This window comes from Malaclemys terrapin, chromosome 2, assembly GCF_027887155.1.
Source record: "Malaclemys terrapin pileata isolate rMalTer1 chromosome 2, rMalTer1.hap1, whole genome shotgun sequence".
Taxonomy (NCBI): Eukaryota; Metazoa; Chordata; order Testudines; family Emydidae; genus Malaclemys; species Malaclemys terrapin.
The window spans coordinates 249,343,649-249,360,684 of record NC_071506.1 but is presented as its reverse complement, the minus strand read 5'-3'; the positions used below and the strand labels follow the sequence as shown (position 1 = coordinate 249,360,684).

Sequence of the window (17,036 nt, the reverse complement as noted above, 5' to 3'; positions counted from 1 at the left end):
ATGTACACACTAAAATACTAGCCAAATTGTTGTGCAAATTTCTGAATATGAACACTGTAAAATTAATGGTAAGAAAATTAGGACTACCAAACTAGCCAGTTACTTTCCTGTCTTTCACAATACAGATTTGTGCTGAGATTACAATAAGGAATTCAATTAATTAGAAATGCTTTGGTTATATATTTGGCCAGCAATTGATTGGGAGAATTTTTGCAGTGCAGTAGTGCTTACTTATAAGCAGACTTCTTACTTGCATTTAAATTATATTCCCACCCCCACACACAAACACACACCCATTCTTCCTCTTCCCTGTCAAAACCCTGAAATGTCATCCACCAACATAAAAACTCCTTATTAGTCACCCTCATTCTGCCTGGGAAGTACGGGGCAGGAATCATTTCAAAGCCTGATACTGCTACTCTTCAGCCTGCTGGAGCAGGGGTCATGGTTGAGTGATACCAGACATCCGGTCAGGGATCAGTTGCACTCTTCCTGTGACATACCTAGATCTAACCATTTGCAGATAGTGACAATGAACAGAATTATCACTAGACCTCTGGATTGAGTTTGTTACATTTCTTGTAAATACGTTACATTCTGTAGCACCTTTATACACCATATTATAGCATGTAAATAGCACATTTCACCTGAGATTCTCAAGATGCCTGTTGTATAGGAATATGCTTGAATCCAAGCTTTGGTGATATAAGCTATCAATGTACAAAAACAAGCATAAGACAATGTGATAGTGGAAACTGCGGTGCAACTGAACATGATATAGTTCTGCCAGCAAATGTCTATTTAATCCAATAGCACATGCCAGCTTAATAGAAGGCCACGTTCACTGTTATGGCTTTAGCATTACCAGGATAAGCAAACAATGCAGGAATTAACTATACTGTACTGAGACTTCAAAGATTTATGTTGGCATGGAAGTTTCAACTCCTGATACAAATGGCTCATCCAAGACTGGGCATTTTCATTGTTTTGTTCCATTATTATAAATAAGCAATAGCAGCTTACTGGAATGTAACAGAATCATAACAGATGTTTCTAGGGAGGGAAATGGGCTATTTATCTAGGGTTTCATCACTGTTGTATCTGAAGATCTTCCAGTTGGGGGAGAGGGATAGCTCAGTGGTTTGAGCATTGGCCTGCTAAACCCAGGGTTGGGAGTTCAATCCTTGAGGGGGCCACTTAGGGATCTGGGGCAAAATTGGTACTTGGTCCTGCTAGTGAAGGCAGGGGACTGGATTCAATGACCTTTCAGGGTCCCTTCCAGTTCTATGAGATAGGTATATCTTTATTTATTTATGAAAACTAAACACAAGAATTATAATCTCTCTTCTAACCCAGCCAGCAAAAATAAACATTTTCAAAAGCACAAATGGTAGTTAGATACTCAACTCCCCTACTATGAATCACATTTAAATGTTTAATTGCCCTATGTGCCTTTAAAAATCTCCTACCTATATTACAGAATACATAACAGGAATGAGGACCCTGTTATGCTTGAGAGGCCTATGTTGGGAAAGCAAAGTCAAAGAAATGGATTTTGAAATGGTCTGAAAGTAGCAAAGGCTAGTGGTCATTCTTATTTCATCTGGCAGTGACTTCCATAGTCTGTGTCCAGATTTCTTGCAGAACTAGACAGCACAGAAAGTTTCAGATAGACTGAAAGGAAAATGAAAAATTATTTTCCAATAATCTAGGACTTTGAAGCCACAGCAACAGCTTTGAGAACATAAGGAAATCTAAGCAATGGCTATTAGGAAACCCCTATAATTCCTTAAAAGAAATGGCAAGGAAAGGAGAATGAAAATAAAAACCATCTCTTGGAGCAAGACCTGTTTATCAAAGAAATGTTAGTAGTGGGGTTTGGCTGGGTCTCTAGCTCTGGTCCTGGTTATTGTTACACTTTCCCAGTTAATCATTCTTAAAAGCAAGATTATGACAAGAGTTGGATTCCAGAGGAGGGGGAACATCATTCGTCCTTTTGGCCAATTGTCTGGAGACAAACTCAAAATCAAGTATTTTGTGACTCAACATTACATTTCTTAAGAACCTGCTTCAATATTGAGCAGACTTAGAGCTTCAGGGAAAGTAGCCTCAACAGGAAGGAGCTGATAACATACGTAAAAGCTCGTTCAGTGGCACTGTACCAGGAAGGAATGGTAAGGTTTCTGTTCTTGAGCAGGATTCCTGAACATATCCACTAAATTATTTAGATGAGAATAACTATAAACTGACATGTTAACAGAACAGTGCAAGCAGCTTAGCTATCCCTTCTTAGCAGCTGAACATTGGGGAATATCAGTGAGCAGAAGAACCTGAAGGGACTGCAGAAGAAGGTGTGAGGAAGGAAAGAAACATTGTGAGTGAATATGTAGGGAGGTAAAAAGCTAAGGTTGTAGGAAAATGCCAGGGTGTGTCCTGAGAAAATAATTCTGTATGGACCAGCCATGAGGTATACATAAACTATAATTTGGTAAGTCGGCTTTTCTCCACACATTTGTGTCCTGTGGATTCCACAGCAATTCCACAATGATTTCATAAAGTCCAGCTGCTACTAAAAACTACACGATATTATGTATTAGAAGGACTGCTTAATTTATCTGCAGTATATTCATGTATAAATCTCAATGAAAGTCTGATCTGGCTAGATCAGAAGTGGGCAAACTATGGCCCGCGGGCCACATCCAGCCTGTGGGACCGTCCTGCCCAGCCCCTGAACTCCTAGCCTGGAAGGCTAGGGAAAGGCCCCTCCCCTGCTATTCCCTCTTCCCAGCAGCCTCAGCTTGCTCACTCCACCACCGGCACAATGCTCTGGGCGGCGGGGCTGTGAGCTCCTGGGGCAGCGCAGCTGCAGAGCCCGGCCTGACCCGGTGCTCTGTGCTGCGTGGTGGCAGTGGCATGGCCCAGCTCCAGCCGAGCGGAGCGGCTGTGGCGCCGCCAGCCACTGGTGCTCCAGGCAGCGCGGTAAGGGGGCAGGGAGCAGGAGGGGGTGGATAGAGGGCAGTTCGGGGTGGTGGTCGGGGGCGTGGATAGGGGTCGGGGTGTTTGGCAGGGAAGCAGGGGGTTGAGTGGGGGCAGGGGTGCCGGGGGGGGCAATCAGGAAGGAGTGGGGGTTGGATGGGGCGGCAGGGGGCAGTCAAGGGCCAGGGAGAAGGGACTGTTCAATGGGGCAGGGGGCCTGGGAGGGCAGTCAGGAATGAGAGGGGGGGGTTGGATGTGCTGGCGGGGGGCAGGCAGGGGCAGGGGTTCTGGGGGCAGTCAGGGGACAGGGAGAAGGGGTGGTTGGATGGGGCAGGGGTCCCAGGGAGGCCATCAGAAATGGGGGGGGGTTGATGGGGTGACAGGGGACAGTCAGAGGCGGGGGTCTGGGGGCGGTCAAGGGACAGGAATTCGGGGTGTGTGGATGGGGCAGGGGTCCGGGGGGGGTGTGGGGGTGTCAGGGAACAAAGGGGATTGGATGGGGCAGGAGTCCCAGGAGGGTGGGAGGCAGATAGGAGGTGGGGGCCAGGCCACAAGCTCCTCCCCATCCGGCCCTCCATACAATTTCTGAAACCCAATGCGGCCCTCAGGCCAAAAAGTTTGCCCGCCGTTGGGCTAGAGGCTAACTTTCAATATAAATGCTTTATGGACTCAATCATATATATTCAGTGATGATACTTGTAAATGACAGCCTTTAACTTCACTCAAGCTACATTGTCTTCAAGACACAATTTTCATCCCATGTGGGAGATCTATTTCTAAGATCTTACAAGGCCCCTTTCATCACATCCCAAACATCACTAAGTTCACCCCAGTTTGAGGAAATGCTTTGTTCATTAAACAGTCAGGTGCTGCTTTCTTTTCTTGCTTTACTCCATCAGGTTTGCCATGCATACCAAATTCTCAATTATTGAATGCTAATTTCCTTACAGTTTCATGGAGTTCATGCGTTCAGATTAGCTTGTCATATTAAGAAAAAAAGCAGCTTGGAAGGGAATTGAAGAAGTTGGGTGTGGAGCAATTTTCTGCTCCATAAAATACAGTTCTAGTTATCAGCAACATATCAGGAGCTGACACATTTCCCCATACAAAACTTATAATTCTTGACATTTTTATTGCACTTCATTAAAAAGACCCCCTCCCTATCGCAAGACGATCTTTAAAAAAGAAGAAAACAAAACACTGTTAAAATCAAAGCACTCTCCCTGAGGAAGGGCCAAATTCTTTCCTCATATATACACCTCATTAATTTCAATGTGATTGTGGTATAATCTGGGCAGCAACTGGCCCCAAGTTGGAATAAAACCACTAACATTATCTTCAGTTTATCATAGGGATAAATTTGAACTGATTCAATAGACTGCCACATTAGATTGAGATGTTAGAATCTGCATGTTTGTTCGTTTTTCATATAAAGCCACTCTAGCACCACTCCCAAAAGAGTCACTGTAACTAGAATATTAATTATAGAGAGAGCCAGAATCTGGACAATTTCCCACCACTTTTCTTTGCCTGAAGCAGCAAAATGATCAGCAAATTGGGTCTCACTTTCATAAAGTTCTGCATGCTGCTAGAATGTAGTATTGTTTAGGGTACACACATTGTTTGAAATCTCTAGCCCTTATAAAACATTTCAAATTAGATTTTCCTTGTCATTTGTATATGAATCAACTACTTCATCAAGTTTGCAGATGACACTAAACTGGGAGGAGTGGTAGATATGCTGGAGGGTAGGATAGGATACAGAGGGACCTAGACAAATTAGAGGATTGGGCCAAAAGAAACCCGATGAGGTTCAACAAGGACAAATGCAGAGTCCTGCACTTAGGACGGAAGAATCCCATTCACTGTTACAAACTAGGGACCGAGTGGCTAGGCAGCAGTTCTGCAGAAAAGGACCTGGGGGTTACAGTGGACGAGAAGCTGGATATGAGTCAACAGTGTGCACTTGTTGCCAAGAAGGCTAACGGCATTTTGGACTGTATAAGTAGGGGCATTGCCAGCAGATTGAGGGACATGATCGTTCCCCTCTATTTGACATTGGTGAGGCCTCACCTGGAGTACTGTGTCCAGTTTTGGGCCCCACACTACAAGAAGGATGTGGAAAAATTGGAAAGAGTCCAGCGGAGGGCAACAAAAATGGTTAGGGGGCTGGAGCACATGAGTTATGAGGAGAGGCTGAGGGAACTGGGATTGTTTAGTCTGCAGAAGAGAAGAATGAGGGGGGGATTTGATAGCTGCTTTCAACTACCTGAAAGGGGGTTCCAAAGAGGATGGCTCTAGACTGTTCTCAGTGGTACCTGATGACAGAACAAGGAGTAATGGTCTCAAGTTGCAGTGGGGGGAGGTTTAGGTTGGATATTAGGAAACACTTTTTCACTAGGAGGGTGGTGAAGCACTGGAATGGGTTTACCTAGGGAGGTGGCAGAATCTCCTTCCTCAGAGGTTTGTAAGGTCAGGCTTGACAAAGCCCTGGCTGGGATGATTTAGTTGGGATTAGGTCCCGCTTTGAGCAGGGGGTTGGACTAGATGACCTCCTGAGGTCCCTTCCAACCCTGATATTCTATGATTCTACTTTCATTGGCTTATGTATTCTGCCTCTGGTGGTCTACTGAATCGGTACAAATTCTTCATTTTCTTTCTTTGTTACTCAGGAGATCAGATCTTGTACCTGATTTTGTTATACCGGGCCATTGCTGTCACTTAAAATTGGGCTGTGGTAAAAATATCCATAATATAAATCAAACCCCCCCGCATTTAATTCTGATTATAAATATTTAACATGCACAAGGGGGGAAAAAAGAACACTCTCCCAAATTACAAAAAAATAAAAATATTTAAAAAGGAGCCATGATAATTCAGATTTAACTATCTGAATGGTCAATTACATGAGACACTGTACGATGAACACCTCACTGCATCTCAATGCTCCGAAGGGTGGATCTATGAAGTTTGAAGGAACACCACAACCACAACACAAACGGGCCACGATTTTCAAGAAAGCTTAGCATCCACAGTTAGGGCCAGATTTACAAAAGAGTTTAGCATAACGCATGTCACAATGGGAGCTTCTGGGTGTTGACTGAGCACTTTTTGGAGCCTGATTCGGATTGTGGATACTGAGCACTGGAAATTTTAGTCCAGATCTCTTTTGAAAAAGTGGCCTTTAATGTTATTTCAGGGCCATTTAAATAACTCATCTAATTCAGTGTCTTTATAAAATCAATATCACATCTCTCCCTGCTCTGTTCTTTTAATTTTTTTATGGGGGGTGGGTGGACAAGCAACAGGGTCACATCTGATTATTATTTATATTACAGTAACCTGCCCCCAAAAGCTTGTAAGAAAATATTTATGGTACGGATAGGTCTAAATCAAAACAAACCTCTCCAACACCCTGAATGTTGGAGATTTTCAGATCCAAAATCAGATTTAAAATTAAACGTAATATCTTTGAAACTGCTATTGAAAAGAAGAAAAAAAACAAACAAGAACACTTCAGGCTTGCCCAGAGATCTAAATGTAGAGCATTAATGTATTGTTTTGTGTGTCAACATGGAGCTATTGTAAGAGCATCTACAAAAATATCAAATGATATTTCAGTTTAAAATCATTTTACTGACATTTTACTGACAAGAGCAAGTTCCCAAACTTGCTTTTCCCCTCTTCCAGTTATTCAGCCTGAAATGCAAAATAATGTGTTTCCTCATTATCGGTTTAGATAGAAGCTGTGATTGTAATAAAGAGAACTCAGAAATATCAAAACTTTAAATGACATTACTGGGACCCTTCTGAGAAACCTTTCTGACTTGTGACTTTGTGCTGAGCACATCACTTAAAACAGTAGTTCTCAAAGCCGGTCCGCCGCTTGTTCAGGGAAAGCCCCTGGCGGGCTGGGCTGGTTTGTTTATCTGCCATGTCCGCAGGTTCATCTGATCGCGGCTCCCACTGGCTGTGGTTCGCCGCTCCAGGCCAATGGGGGCTGCGGGAAGCGGCGCGGACTGAGGGATGTGCTGGCCGCCCTTCCCACAGCCCCCATTGGACTGGAGCGGCGAACTGCGGCCAGTGGGAGCTGTGATTGGCCGAACCTGTGGACGTGGTAGGCAAACTGGCCTGGCTCGCCAGGGGCTTTCCCTGAACACGGCTTTGAGAACCAGTGACCTAAAACACAATAACTTCCTGGTTTGTGTAACAGGTGCCATTACTAGTATACACACCTAAACATTAGAGGGAATTATTTTCTCCTACTCCTTATCACTAAAGTCCAGATTCATGAAAGTACCTAGGCACACTCGTAAGTCCACCCACATTCAAAAAAGCAATTAAGAATGTCCCTAGCATTAAGCAAAAGTGTCTGTTTAGGCACTCAGTCTGAATACGGATGCTTTCCTGAAATGGGGCCCAAGAGGCCCAATCTAGTGTTCCTTGTACACACATCAAACCCCTTCTGAAAGGTGGCCCAGAGGTTGGCCTCTGAGTTGTAAAACCCAGGGTCAATTCCCTACTCTGACAGAGACTTCCTGCATGATCTTGGGCAAGTCACTAAGCCTCTTCAGGCCTCAGTTTCCCATCTGTAAAACAGGGACAATAAGACTTCTCTCTCTGTCTCAAAGGAAATGATGAGGAAAATACGTTACAGATTCTGAGGCACTCAGGGAGTCTTATAAGTATGTTTGAGAGGTAGAACCTCAGTTTTGGGTATCTAAGGAATGAAGGATTGAACACTATGTGGCCAACTTTAATTTTTAAGACCACTGAAATATCAGTAGTTCTAGTCCACTGTTGTAATCAATAGCTTTCCTAAAGTTCATCAAAAATGTCAGTATCCATAGTATATGAATGTGAATCTACACTGAACTTTAAGAAATAGCTGCCAAAAAAATAAATAAATATTCTTTTGGTCTTTTAACAGAAGAAGAAAAGATCCCAAAATGGGTAACCATGTGTCATTTTTTCACTACCAGCAATACTTATTTCTAATACATTTCCACGAGTAAGAAGAAAACTAGGGAACACACATTTCCAAGGCAATGCTTTGGCTAGACAGGACTGAAGTAGGAGACCAGGGCAAGTGTAGAGGAATGGCAGAAGGGGTAGCTCTGTGGGGTAGGGGGATTTCTGTCTCTTAGATCCTGGGAGAAGGGTGTGAGAGATCAAGGGCCTCAAAGCCAGGCCTGTGGATCCCCAGACAGAGCTGAGACCATGGCTGCCACCCAGCACTTCACCCAAACCAGTCAAGAAGGTGGCTTGAGAAGCTCTAGCTCACAAAGTGCCCCACCCACAGAGCTCTTGATTAGGGGAGATGTCTAGTCTCATCAATTGGCTGGAATGGATACTAAAACCAGAAAGAGGCACAAGAAACTGTCTGAGGAACTAGGTGAATTCTGTGGCTGGCTGATACCATGGACCGGGCCTACTTGCCAGCCTCCTGCCTCCCTCCTTATCCCAGACCCCCATCTCTTCCCAGCTCCTGATTTCCTGCCTCGCTTCAGGCCCCTGCTCCTACACCCTACCGCTGACCCCTCGCTTGACTCCTGACTCTGTTCCGGCTCTGACCTTTGGCTTGGCACTGGACTGTGACCCCAGCACTGGTTCCTAGATCCTGACTCTAACCATTAGACATGACCACTCACACCCTTGAGCCTCCACAGTGGGATTTAGAAAGTCTGTATTAAAAGTTTGATATCACAAAATGCAAGATGTTGAGTGCCACCAATGAACTGTTCAGCATCCCTAGCTCCAAATGAGTGTTGAGAACATAGAATTATAGAAATGTAGGAGTAGAAGGGAACTAGACAGGTCCTCTAGTCCAGCTCCCTGCACTGAGGCAGGACTAAATATTATCTAGACCAGTGGTCCCCAACGCGGTGCCTGCGGGCGCCATGGCACCTGCCGGGGCATTTATGTGTGCCCACCTAGTGCCCAGCAGGAGAGAGAAGCCGCAGCCCTGTGACTGCCAGGGACAGAGAACTCCGGGGCTGCAGGCGGGTGCCAGTGTTCTCGGTACCAGGCAGCCGTGGGGCCGCAGCTTAAGCCAGAGAGAAGCCACAGCCCTGTGCCTGCTGGGAACTGAGAACTCCGGGGCTGCTTGGGGCGGCAAAAAGCCGGGAGCCGGACCTGGCCAGAGCCCTGCCGCTGGAGAGCCAGAGCATTGTCCCCTGGAGCCGAGCCCGGGCTGCGGCGGTGACAGGGGCTCCCTGAGTGTGTGAGGAGCCGGGGAGGGAGGGAAGCGGGGCCCGGGATGCAGGGAGGGAGGAGGGGTCCTGCTGCCGCCACCGCTACTGCTGCTGCTCTGAATCTCCCCAGGGGGGCATGGTGTTTCCCTGCCCAAGTGGGATGTGAAGAGCGTCGCCGGGCTGGGTAGGGGGTGCAGATCCCTTTCGTGCTGATGGGGCGAGTGGCTGAGCAGCCCGAGCTGCCAGGGAGCTGCCCTCTCCTGCCCCGGACCCAGCCCACCACACACCTCTCCTGCCTCAGACCTGCGCTGCCCCCCAGATCCTGTTCTTCAGTCCTCCTTCCTAATAAGTCATTTCCCATTTTATATTTGTGCTACTAATTATTCTTTCCTAAGTATATTACTTTGCTTTTGTCCTTATTGAATTTCATCCTATATATTTCATACCATTTCTTATTTGTCAAGATCATTTTGAATTTTATTCCTGTCCTCCAACATGTTTGCAATCCCTACAACTTGGTCTTGTCTACAAACTTTAGACATGTACTCTCTATGACATTATCCAAATCATTATCACCTTATTAATTTGTAGGTGATTACAAATTGATTGTTTATTTACACCATTACCTTTCCAGGTACCAAAATTAAGTTGACTGGTCTACAGTTCACTGGGTTGTCCCTATTTCACTTTTTATAGATTGGTATTATATTTGCCCTTTTACAGTCCTCTGCGATCTCTCCCATCCTCCACAAGTTCTCAAAGATAATCACTAATGGCTCTGCCAGTTCCTTAAGTATTCTAGGATGTATCTGGTCGAGTTCTGCCAAATATATTCAGACATTCAGCATTACTCCCGCTCATGTATACACTTATCATTGAATCATAGAAATGTTGGAGTGGAAGGGATCTAGAGATGTTTACAAGTCCAGCCCCCTGTACTGAAGCAGGGCCAAGTCCAGGATAGGTGACCATCCCTGACAGGTGTTTGTCCAATTCTAAAAATTCCACTGATGGGGATTCCACAACCACCCATGGAAGCCTATTCCAGAATGTATCTACCCTTATAGTCAGAACATTTTTCCTAATATCTAACCTAAATATCCCTTGCTTCAAATTAAGCCCATTACATTTTATTCTATCTTCAGTGCACATGGAGAACAATTGATCACCATTCCCTTTATAGCAGGCCTTAACATAACTGAAGAATGTTATCAAGGTTTCTCCTCAGTTTTCTTTTCTCAAAACTAACATATCAAGTTTTTTTTTTTTTTTAAACTTTTCCTCATAGGTCAGGTTTTCTATACCTTTTATCATTTGTGTTGCTCTCCTCTGGACTCCCTCAATTTGTCCACATCTTTCCTAAAGTGTGGCACCCAGAATTGGACACAGTTCTCCAGTTGAGGCTGAGTAGAGCAGGACAATTATCTCCATGTCTTACATATAACATTCCTGTTAATACATCCCAGAATGACAATAGCTTTGTTCATAACTGCACAGTTGACTCATATTCAATTTGGGATCCACAGTAGTCCCCAGTTCTTTTCAGCAGTACTAAAACCTAGCCAGTAATTCCTCATTTTGTAATTGTGCATTTCATTTTTTCTTCCTTAGGGCTTGTCTACACTTACAGCACTGCAGAGGCGCAGCTTGTGACGCTGTAGCACTTAGTGAAGATGCTACCTACACCAATGAGAGACCTCCCGTCAGCGTTAGGAATTCCACCTCCCTGAGAGGCAGTCGTTATGTCAACAGGAGGAGCTTTCCCATCAACATAGCACTATCTAACCAAGGGTTAGGTTGGTATAACTACATTGCTCTGGGGTGTGGATTTTCCACACCTCTGAGTGACGTAGTTATACAGACATAACTTGGTAGTGTAGACAAAGCTTAAGCAAATTACTTTGCACTTATTTTTACTGATTTTCATCTTGTTGAATACAGACCAACCCTCCGATTTGTCAAGGTCCTTTTGAATTCTAATATTATCCTCTAAAGTGTTTGCAACCCCTCCCAGTTTGGTGTCATCTGCAAATTGTATAAGCATACTCTCCACTCCATTATTCAAGTAATTAATCAGGACACTGAATAGTACCAGACACAGGACTGATCCCGAGGGACCCTACTAGATATGCCTTCCCAGTTTGACCATGAACCATTGATAATTACTCTTTGACTACGGGCTTTCAACCAGTTGTGGACTCATCTTATAGTAATTTCATCTAGATCATATTTCCCTAATTTGCTTATGAGAATATCATGTGGGACTGTTGCAAAAGCCTTAGAAAAATCAAAATATATCAGTCCTACTGCTTCCCCCATCCACTACGCCAGTAACCCTGTTAAAAAAGGAAATTAGCTTAGTTTGGCATGCTATGTTCTTGACAAATCCATGCTGGTTATTACTTATAACCCTATTATCCTCTAGATGCTTAAAAATTGATTAATAATTTATTCAAGTATCTTTCCAGGTATCAAAGTTACATTGACTGGCCCATAATTTCCAGGGTCCTCTTTGTTCCCCTTTTAGAGATAAGTATAGTATTTGCCCTCCACTCCTCTGGGACCTCACCCATCCTCCATGAATTCTTTAAGATAACTGCTAATGGATCTGAGATTGCTTCAGGTAGTTCCTTACGTACAATAGAATAAATTTCATAAGACCTTGTTGACTTGAATACATCCCACTTATCTAAATAGCCTTTAACCTATTCTTTCCCTATTTTGGCTTGTATTCCTTCCCCCTTATTGAAGATATTAATTGAGTTGAATATCTGGTCACAATTAATCCTTTTAGTGAAGACTGAAGCAAAACAGGCATTAAATACCCAACATTTTTGATGTCATCCATTATTAGCTACTGTTCCCTGCTAAGCAGAGGACCTACACTTTCCATCATCTTTCTCTTGCTCCTAATGTATTTAAAGAATCTCTTCTGATTGCCTTTACATCCTGAGCCCCTTCCTGCACAGTGCACCCTCTCCCACACCCGAACCCCCTGCCCCAGCCCTACATTCATGGCCCTGCATGCAATTTCCCCACACAGATGTGGCCCTCGGGCCAAAAAGTTTGCCCACCCCTGCTCTAACTAGTAGCATCTGATAAATGTGAAGCCCCACCTCTATTGTTGCTAATGGAAAGGAGGAGCTTTTTTGTCTCTTCTCCTCTCTCAGAGTCTCCACTGCTCTATTCTTCCCCAAGCCTCCTGGCAGAAGGCAGAAGAGGAGAGAGCAAAGAGGTCTCTCTTAGTCTTCCCCTCTCTTAGACCTGTCCCATACATACAGTTGCATCAATTTAAAAAAAAATCAGTTTAAAAACTAATTTAGTTAAACAGGTACAAAATCCTGGGTGGACGTTCCTCTCTTGGTTTGAATCTGGCTTCTTATCAGTAATTTTACAAGCACAAGCTAAATGATAGAACCAGTTTTTAAATGAATTGTATTTAAACTATTGAAATTTCTGTATGTAGATATAACCTTAGTCTCCTTTTTTTGATCCTTCTCATGAATAACTATAAATCCTGCCTCTGCTGCTAGTCAGAGATTTCCCAAGCACAAGCAGCATGAAATGACTGACACTTCACTCCCACCCACAAGTAGCAGCAACAAATCAGCAGTGGTGTTCATTTTACTCTGCCACTGCTTGTCAAAGCCATGAGCACTATAACAGCACTTGAGTTGTCTGTTTGCAGAAAATAATATAGTACTAGGTTACATACTTGATAGAAGGTGAACTACAACCAGAAGGCGAGAATCTCTTTAATGAAAACTTAAATTCTATAGAAATCAAATTCTCACCCCGCCCCCCATACTTGCCACTAATGAGTGGCTGAATTGATTTATCAAGCCTTTTTTGCAGCAGTTCTAGTGCTCTGATAGTTCAGCATAATGCTTCAAAAACTGCACAACAAAGGTCTGCGAGGTTTTGGTTTTTTACTTTCATAAATGGACCAATCCTCGTTGTTTCCACGGACAAAGCTCCCACTCACTCCAGTGGGTGTTTCACCTGAACAAGGAGGACAGCAACATGGACCCAAAGCATCAGCTCTTGCTCCTAACGAAGTCAATGCACGTTCATGCTTCAGTGGGAACAGGAACAAATCCTAAGACTAAACTTCACACCAAGCAACTGGGGCACACTTGCAAGGCCTGCTCACTTAGCCTTTCCTTGGAATAGTCTGCTACAGGTGTATATTTTTATTCTGTACAACATTTGTCATGCTGCGTGATACAATCTGATGTAGATAAAATACCATATCAGGGCTGTCTGGCAAAATAAGTGGACAAAGCTGATTTGCAGCAAGCTTTGATACAAACCTACTTCCAGCAAAGCAGCTCAGGAAAATATGAATATAAATTATCACAAATTCTGAATTCCATACCACCTTCGTCAACTACTTGCCAGTCTTTCAGCATCCTGTTAATAACTGCACGTTTTTAAAATGCTAATAGCCTTTTCTCCTTTCATTATTCATACACTTTATAAATAAGATTTGTGTACTTAATCTCTAAGGCTGAAAAGCAAAACACAAATAATTCACATCCATAACTATACTGTATTTTACATAACTGAACTGCTGTTAAATAAATTCTAGATACCAAGGTCAGCAAATGAAGAACTTTTTGAAAAGCCACGATCACAGTTATCATTTTGCTCTTTACACTTCAGCTATTCCGTAAAGCTTCCAAATTGTTCCTGCAGCTGACATGACTGTCAGAGTGAATGCAGCAGTGAGGGGATGACGAGACCCAAAATGTTCACTAACCATGATGAGAGGCTCAAAGACACTTTTTTTTTTTTTAACTCCTGGTTGTATCAGTATCATTCCTGTTTGGGGGACAAGCAGGTTTTTATAGCTACATTTACACACTCGTCACTGCATGCAGAGGACAAGGGGCATTTCTTTCTGATTCTTTCTGGTGACATACAAGGAGCAAATATGAATTTAATTATGGTTTCTATCTGTCACTTTAAACCAAAGTGAATTAGAGCTTCAGATAAGAATATGCAAATAATGGTTTTAACAGGAACTCTGAGAAACGTATGCTTGCTCTGTCAGCCCTTGGGCCCTTCCTTCCTCACTTTCTTTATTAAAGTTAAATGGGGTAGTGATGTGTTGCTGATAATGGGAGATGTCGAGGTTCATAGTGAACAATATTACTTTAGAATGATACTGTAAATTACAATGCCAAAAGCATCCCCCTTCTCTTTCCTCAGCAGATAAATTCCCCCAAAGAACAAGTCCTATATGCTGGATCATATAAGGTCAAACTTTTTTTGAATACATTTTGAGCATGGCCGTATATCAAAGGCCAAAGAAAAAAAGGCTCTTTACCTTTGGAGTTTATTACACCAGCTGCAGTTGAAGCCAATCTGGGCAGTGACACAGGGACCACAGCTGTTAAACTGGAGACAGGCTGGGATATGGATAAATAAATAAATAAAAATTAATACACCTATTAATCTTATAGACAATTCTTACTGCATGTGCAAAGCAAAAATAAATCCTCTCCAAAAATGTATTTAAGCGATCACTGGGCTCACAGATGTGCAGCATGACATATCAAAGATAGCCTGTTAGCATGTATTGTACAGATATATGCAGAGAAGGTACTTTTGATCTTCAGGATTTAATTTGTTTTCCATTTGTAAATTTAATCCCATTTCCAAAATCCTCCTTTCACTAAGGTTGCAAATTTTTTATTTTACTGCACACAAATTTTTGTGTTTGACTCACAAGCTTGAAATTTTCTCCCTTTCTTCCTGAAGCAAACAATGGATATATAGACACTCATTGGAAAATCATTTAGTGCAGTTATCATTCAAGATCTACTGGCAGTTATGATAAAATTCTGATCTGTTAATTTACTTGAAGCACTAGTCAGCTATATAAAGTTTTCAAACCCTCAGATTCTAGGAAAATATTTTGGAACTCTGCATTTTCCAACTACTTTGGACCTGTCCATATTAAATTTTACTTACTAGGTAGAGGTATCATCTCAACAGCTGACAGATTGGTAATCTTTGACATCTGTAGCTCCACCCTGTGGTATTCATAAATCGTTCTTCTACGGACATCTACCAGGGAGGAAAACAGGGAGGAGATATTTTCATATCTTATTGTTTTGCAAGCTGCACCCTGTGAGAAACCAACGAGTTTACCAGTTGCTTGCCACACACACACACACACACACACACACACACACACACAGAGCACATTTACCCCATGACACAATTTTAACTTAACAGCTCTAGAATAGGAGATTCATTTGAGAAACCATCAGAGCCTTTCACCAATAAAGGACTATGAAAATGCTGAATGAGCTCTCAGCCATCTCATTAACTCATTTAGGCAGAACTTCTAAAGCTCATACTCAAATAGATTTTAGACTACATTTCAGATATTTTCCCCAAGAATGTTTGTTTCCCAAGCTAGATGGCTTATAGAAACATACTGTCGGAATGCCATTTGTTCTCAAAATGTGCAAACAAAAATGGTTTCATCACTTAATGTATTTGTTAGCTGGAAGCTACTTCACATCTTAATACGGCAGCCTTTGCTCAAAAGTATTGGATTAGAACTTTTTTAATATTAAAAAAATGGAGTCAAGAAAAGTGTTACTAAAAAGGCAGCTGCATATGAAATCACTACATAAACTGAAATCAGGTATGTTTCTCAAAGCAGAAGATTCACTGCAAAGTTATAAGTGTACTGTTTTGACAGGCTTTGAACACACAAGCCCAAAGCAACAGAAAGGAAATGTAAAAAAAAACATTTTATTGTTAGTTTCCTATTCAGTGTTCTATTATTTATTCTGGTCATCTTTAATACTCCAGATATTAAGTGTATGGCTGCAAAGCAGACCAGAACATTTGCAAATTAGAAGTATAGACTATACCACTGGTCTTACATTATATGTTTTGACCAAGAGAAGCACCTGCCAAATCAAAACAATCAGGGAATGTGTTTGAAATGAATTCCTGCTGATGCCTGAATCTTTCATTTGTTTTGTTTTTTAAAATCTGGCTCCTGTCCAAAAAAAAAAAAAAAAAAAGGCAAATGGATACATAGATATAAATGATGGCACTGGCACTATAAATGCAGAATTCTGTCATTAGCAGAGGTGAACAGTGCAGGTTGGTTTGCCATAATCTTGTTATTTCTGAGTCTGTCACAATAAATGCCCAAGGGGGACATGTATGAAACCAGGTATTCAGGCTTTCCAAAATCCCCAGGAAACAGTCTGTCACAATCACCCTGCAGATAATTACTAAAAATACTAATATTATGTAAGATTATGTCTGATATAAAAGCTGATTTATAATCATGCAGAATGCAGCATGACTGCTAATCCCATTAAGTGATACATTTTCAGATGGATGGAGGCTTGACCCTCCCTTTTGGAGAAACAGTTGGCACCCACAAACCATAATGTGGACTTCCATACTGTGGTGACACGTGGTGTAAGAAAGCCTAGCAATAGGTAGGAATCTGAGTACTTGCACTCTTAACTACTTGATTTGCACTGTAAGCAGGTAGCTGGAAGTACAAGCACTCAGATTTGTGTACAGTTAAAACGTATGGAAAATGCAGGTACAGCTTCTTTTGAAAATTTGATTTGAAATGCACTTTTCATCCCCTTTCAAAACTCACATATTCCTCAGACCTAATCCTCAGTCCTCTTCTTCCTAAGAGACCAAAAGCCAGAAACCAAACCAAAGCAGAAAAACACAACCGAAGTCCCCAATCCTAGACACATGCAACATTCACTTGGGTGCTGTTGTTGCTTTTCACAGGCTATTTGGTTTGGGTATTTAACAAACAAGTATAAAGACAAAGTCCCTGCCCACCAGAGTTTGCAGTCTACG

The 17,036-nt window shown here is 42.6% G+C and overlaps 1 protein-coding gene across 1 annotated transcript in view; it reads right to left on the bottom strand.

Annotated features, from left to right (window-relative positions):
* The window catches only part of PLXDC2 (plexin domain containing 2), a 378,653-nt gene that overhangs the window by 60,160 nt on the left and 301,457 nt on the right, over positions 1 to 17,036 (bottom strand). Inside the window, exons 8-9 of the mRNA XM_054020649.1 lie at positions 15,150 to 15,245; positions 14,503 to 14,584 (exon numbers count right to left, since the gene is read on the bottom strand). Of these exons, the coding sequence (XP_053876624.1) occupies positions 14,503 to 14,584; positions 15,150 to 15,245 (178 nt within the window). The remainder of the gene's footprint in view (positions 1 to 14,502; positions 14,585 to 15,149; positions 15,246 to 17,036) is intronic.